General features: G+C 54.0%; 1 protein-coding gene across 1 annotated transcript; it reads left to right on the top strand.

The window, feature by feature from the left end:
- The first annotated feature begins 488 nt into the window (after positions 1 to 488).
- Positions 489 to 4,295, top strand: IRS4 (insulin receptor substrate 4). Its single transcript, XM_054717028.1, has one exon. It carries the CDS (start codon positions 489 to 491, stop codon positions 4,293 to 4,295), a length of 3,807 nt encoding a protein of 1,268 aa, XP_054573003.1.
- The last annotated feature ends 672 nt before the right edge of the window (positions 4,296 to 4,967 follow it).

Here is a 4,967-nt window from a genome sequence, read left to right as displayed (position 1 = left end):
GCCCCCGCCTGGATCGGCTCACTGACCACTTCCTTCACCGCCCCTCCAGGCGTTCTCCGGCCCTTCTGTGCATTCGTATACCCCTCCTTAGAACCAGGGTGGTCCGAGGGCCCGTCTCCTCCCGTTGGTCCCCAGGTGGCCCACAGGTTCGAAGATTGACCTAAACTCCTAGAGGGTCTAGGTAGGGTTGGAGGGGGCCCTGCCTCTCGGGGCGGCAGCCTCCTCCCTTGCACACCTCTTTTCTGGCTGCTGTTCGAGGCGCCCCTCCACTGCACTGGTAGCTGGAGCTGAGGCGGCTGCCGCGTGAGGCTACGGTCACGTGTTGTTTTGCCCGCCTGCCGCTGTGCGCTCTGAGTGGAGTAGGCGGGGGCGCGGGCCGAGCGGGAGGGGGCTGGGGCGGGTGGACAGGGGCAGACGGCCTCTTTCCCCAACCCTCCCTTCTCGGAGCTCCCCTCCCCCTCGCTCACCTTAAAACATCGCGCATCACCATGGCGAGTTGCTCTTTCGCTCGCCACCGAGCGACCAGGAGTCTGAGAGCTGCAGCAGCGGCTACAGCGGCAGCTCTAGCTGCAGTGGGGACCACCCCACTTCTTTCCTCGGGAACCCTAACCGCACTCATTGGGACCGGGTCTTCTTGTCCGGGAGCCATGTGGCTTTCCTCCGCCACTGGCTCCCGGCCACACTCCGAGTCTGAAGAAGAGGACCTCCCCGTCGGCGAGGAAGTCTGTAAACACGGCTACCTGCGGAAGCAGAAGCATGGGCACAGGCGCTACTTTGTGCTCAAACTCGAGACCGCCGACGCCCCAGCTCGGCTCGAATACTACGAAAATGCCAGGAAGTTCCGGCACAGTGTCCGCGCTGCGGCCGCTGCAGCAGCCGCCGCCGCCTCGGGCGCCTCAGCCCCAGCGCTCATCCCGCCGCGGCGCGTGATCACCCTGTCCCAGTGCTTCTCCGTGAGCCAGCGAGCCGACGCCAGGTACCGACATCTCATCGCTCTTTTCACCCAGGATGAGTACTTGGCTTTGGTGGCCGAAAACGAGTCGGAGCAAGAGAGCTGGTACTTGCTGCTCAGCCGCCTCATCCTCGAGAGCAAACGCCGCCGCTGCGGCACGCCCTGCGCGCAGCTGGATGGAGAGCCGGTCGCGCTGGCGGCCCCAGCGGTGGCGGAGCCACCATTCTACAAAGATGTGTGGCAGGTAATAGTCAAACCCAGGGGGCTGGGGCATAGAAAAGAGCTGAGCGGCGTGTTCCGGCTCTGTCTTACCGACGAGGAGGTTGTGTTTGTGAGGCTGAATACCGAGGTGGCCAGCGTGGTCGTCCAGCTCCTGAGCATCCGTCGCTGCGGACACTCTGAGCAGTATTTCTTCTTGGAAGTCGGCAGGTCGACCGTCATCGGTCCAGGGGAGCTCTGGATGCAGGTCGATGACTGTGTGGTGGCCCAAAATATGCATGAGCTCTTTTTGGAGAAGATGAAAGCCTTGTGTGCAGACGAATACCGAGCCCGCTGCCGCAGCTACAGCATCAGCATCGGGGCCCACCTGTTAACCCTGCTGTCCACTAGGAGGCACCGGGACATGGTGCCTCTGGAGCCCGGAGGCTGGCTAAGAAGGTCCCGCTTTGAACAATTTTGCCACCTCAGGGCCGTAGGTGACGGAGAAGACGAGATGCTCCTCACCAGGCACTCCGTAACACACAGCGAGCCTGTGCCCCACTCCAGGCGAGGAAGACTGCACCTGCCCAGAGCGCGCAGGTCCGGGAGAACGATTTCTGTGCCAGCCAGCTTTTTTCGACGCCTAGCACCCTGCCGGGTGCGTGCTCGGCAGACTGCAGAAACCCCCAGCGACAGAGTTTGCCTGTTTTCTGAAGCGTCTAGTTCCGGTTCTGGCAACTCTGGGGAAGAAGGCAATCCTCAAGGCCAAGCGGGTCAGGAAGGAAACACAGGTGACTACATGCCCATGAACAATTGGGGCTCAGGAGGTGGCCAGGGCTCAAGCGGCCAAAGCTCCAGTAGCCAGAGCTCAGGAGGAAACCAGTGCTCAGGCAGGGGGCTGGGCTCTGGAGGTGGCCAGGGATGTAGTGGTGGCCAGGGTTCAAGCCGCCAGGGCTCAGGGAGCCAGGGTGCAGGACGAAACCAATGCTCAGGACATGGCCAGGGCCCCACAGGTGGGCACGGTTCCAGCAGTGGCCAGGGAGCCAGTGGTGGGCACGGTTCAGGTAGTGGCCAGGGACCAGGAGATGGCCATAATTCAGGTGGTGGCAAGAACTCTGGAGGGGGCAAAGGCTCTGGAAGTGGGAAAGACTCCGATGGCAATGGTGAATGGGCAAAATCTCTGAAGAAAAGATCCTACTTTGGCAAGTTAATTCAAAGCAAGCAACAGGAAATGCCACCACCTCCACCACCTCCACCTCCGCCCCCGCCAGCTGGAGCAACTGGTGGAAAAGGGAAGTCTGGGGGAAGGTTCCGACTTTATTTTTGTGCTGACAGAGCAGCCACAAAGGAACGCAAAGAAGTCAAAGATACAGAGACCCTGGAAGGTGCAGCTCGGGGTCCTCACAGAGCCAGAGCTTTTAATGAAGATGAGGACGACCCTTACGTGCCAATGAGGCCAGGGGTGGCTGCCCCTCTGGAAAGCTCCAGTGATTATATGCCAATGGCTCCTCAAAATGTTTCTGCTTCAGTAAAGTATCACTCCCGATCCTCTTTTGAAGATTCAAGAGGGTACATGATGATGTTTCCCAGAGTGAGCCCACCACCTGCCCCAATTCCTCCAAAAGCATCTGATCCTGATAAAGATGATAACTCTAAGGACAATGACAGTGACAGTGATTACATGTTTATGGCTCCTGGAGCCGGTGCAATTCCAAAAAAAACCCCAAATCCCCAGGGAGGCTCTTCCTCCAAAAGTTGGAGCTCCTACTTCTCTCTGCCAAAAACTTTTCAGAGCTCCCCATTGGGACAGAGTGACCACAGTGAGTATGTACCAATGTTCTCTGGAAAACTCCTGGGGAAAGGCCTAGACAAAAAAGGGTCTTCAATCAGGGGCCCCAAATATGCAGCTTCAAAGTCTTCAGTTGAGGGCTTTGAAGCTACCCTCCAGTCAATCTCAAAGCCTGGAGATGGGAGTTCACCTCCAAAGTTTTCAGATGATGGGCCCCCTAAGGACCAGGCTAAGAGACCTAACCGACTTTCTTTTATTACAAAAGAAAATAAAATCGAGTCAAAACCACAAAAGCCCACACGTGAGCAGAGAGAGGCTGACAACTTTAGTGACTACGCCAACATTGACTTCCCTAAAAGAAGTAGTAATACGCCAGCCCCCTTTACTCAAGGACTGCCACATTCCTGGGGCATAATTGCTAACCCCAGACAGTCAGCCTTTTCTCAATACGTGAATATTGAGTTCAGAGTGCCATTTCGAAATGCAGTAAACGTCCTCTCAAATCTTTTAAGAGCTGTTCCAGGTGCCAACCGCTTCTTTCTGGAAGGTGATAGGTGGCCACTTCTGCCTCTTCTTACCAGTGCTACAGGTAGCAATGCTAATGAGGAAGAGTGTGAGTACATTGAAGTGACTTTCAACCCAGCAATGGCACCACCCTTGACTTTTGGTGACCGTGCCATTCGCTATGATGCTGAAACAGGTCGAATGTATGTGGTCGACCCATTTTCTGAGTGCTGTATGGACATTTCTCTCTCCCCTAGCCGCTGCTCAGAACCACCACCTGTAGCTAGGCTGCTGCAGGAAGAAGAGCTAGAGAGAAGAAGCACACAAAGCCGTTCGCAAAGTATCTTTGCATCCACCAGAGCTGCTGTCTCGGCTTTCCCTACCGACAGCCTGGAGAGAGACCTCTACACCACCCTAGGCTCCACCTCAGCTGTGGGCGCTGAGCCAACCTTAGCTGTAGGCCGGGCTCTAGCCGCCTCCTCCGCCCTCGCCGCGGTCCCGGGCCTGGGAGCAACCGCCGCGGGCTTCGAGGCTGCCTCTGGACTTAACTCTGCCTCTGCCTGCTGGCTCCAACCTCTTGCTAATGCTGCTGGTGCCCAAGCAGTAAGGGGTGCCCACGTCGTTGCCGGTAGCTCCAACCCTAGAGCCCAAAACCCATCTTCAGACTTTGCCAGAGGTGAGAACGGGGCTGGTGAGGCTTCCGCTGCAGCTGCCGCTCCCCCCCCACCACCTCGCCACTGGTTGCCTGGGCTCCCCGAGCGAGAAGATTCTGACGAGGAAGACACATACGTGAGAATGGACTTCGCCGGACCTGAGGACAAAAAGTTCTACTCTCCCCAAAGAGGTTGGTAATTTTAGAATTAATTTTCCTGAAGTTAATGGTTAGTGCTTAATGAATTGACGCACTACTACATTAAGGTGTTAGGGAAACGAAATCATTAGTTTAGGTTGTTGAAACTTCACTTCAGTGTTAATCCAACGACAAAATAAATATATTTGTAAAGTGCTTTAAAGTTACAAAGTGAGTTAATATTTCATTAGCTGCTGCCTATTTAGCATGGAAAATATAATTCAATTTTATGTGTGAAATACCTTTCGATCTTTGCAAAAAACGTAAGTTTTAATCCAATTATCATTTCTTTATCTGGAAAGAACCGATTATCACTTAAGGATATGTAGCATGAGGGTGTTTTCAGATATCCTTTCCTAACACTTATTGATTTATGCAAATAGGACACCTTGGATTGAATCCCAAGAACTCATTTTCAAATCAACAAGTAAAAGGTGTTTTTTCTATAACTGCCCATTGTTAATTGCAGGAATTTTAATAAGAGCATAGAATATCAAGCAGTAAAAATCAATTGTTAGCATTTAGAAGTGGATGACTTTCTTCTCTGAACGCTGCTTTTTCAAAAGCAATAATTCTTACGTTCGTTTGCTGTGATTTACCAAGAAGGTTAAATCTCAGTTGTTACCATGAATATCTGGAAGGAACAAAGCATAAATAATGTAAAACAACAGGTG

This window comes from Eptesicus fuscus, chromosome 1 (genome assembly GCF_027574615.1).
Source record: "Eptesicus fuscus isolate TK198812 chromosome 1, DD_ASM_mEF_20220401, whole genome shotgun sequence".
Lineage (NCBI taxonomy): Eukaryota > Metazoa > Chordata > Mammalia > Chiroptera > Vespertilionidae > Eptesicus > Eptesicus fuscus.
This window is presented reverse-complemented; position numbering and strand designations above follow the sequence as displayed.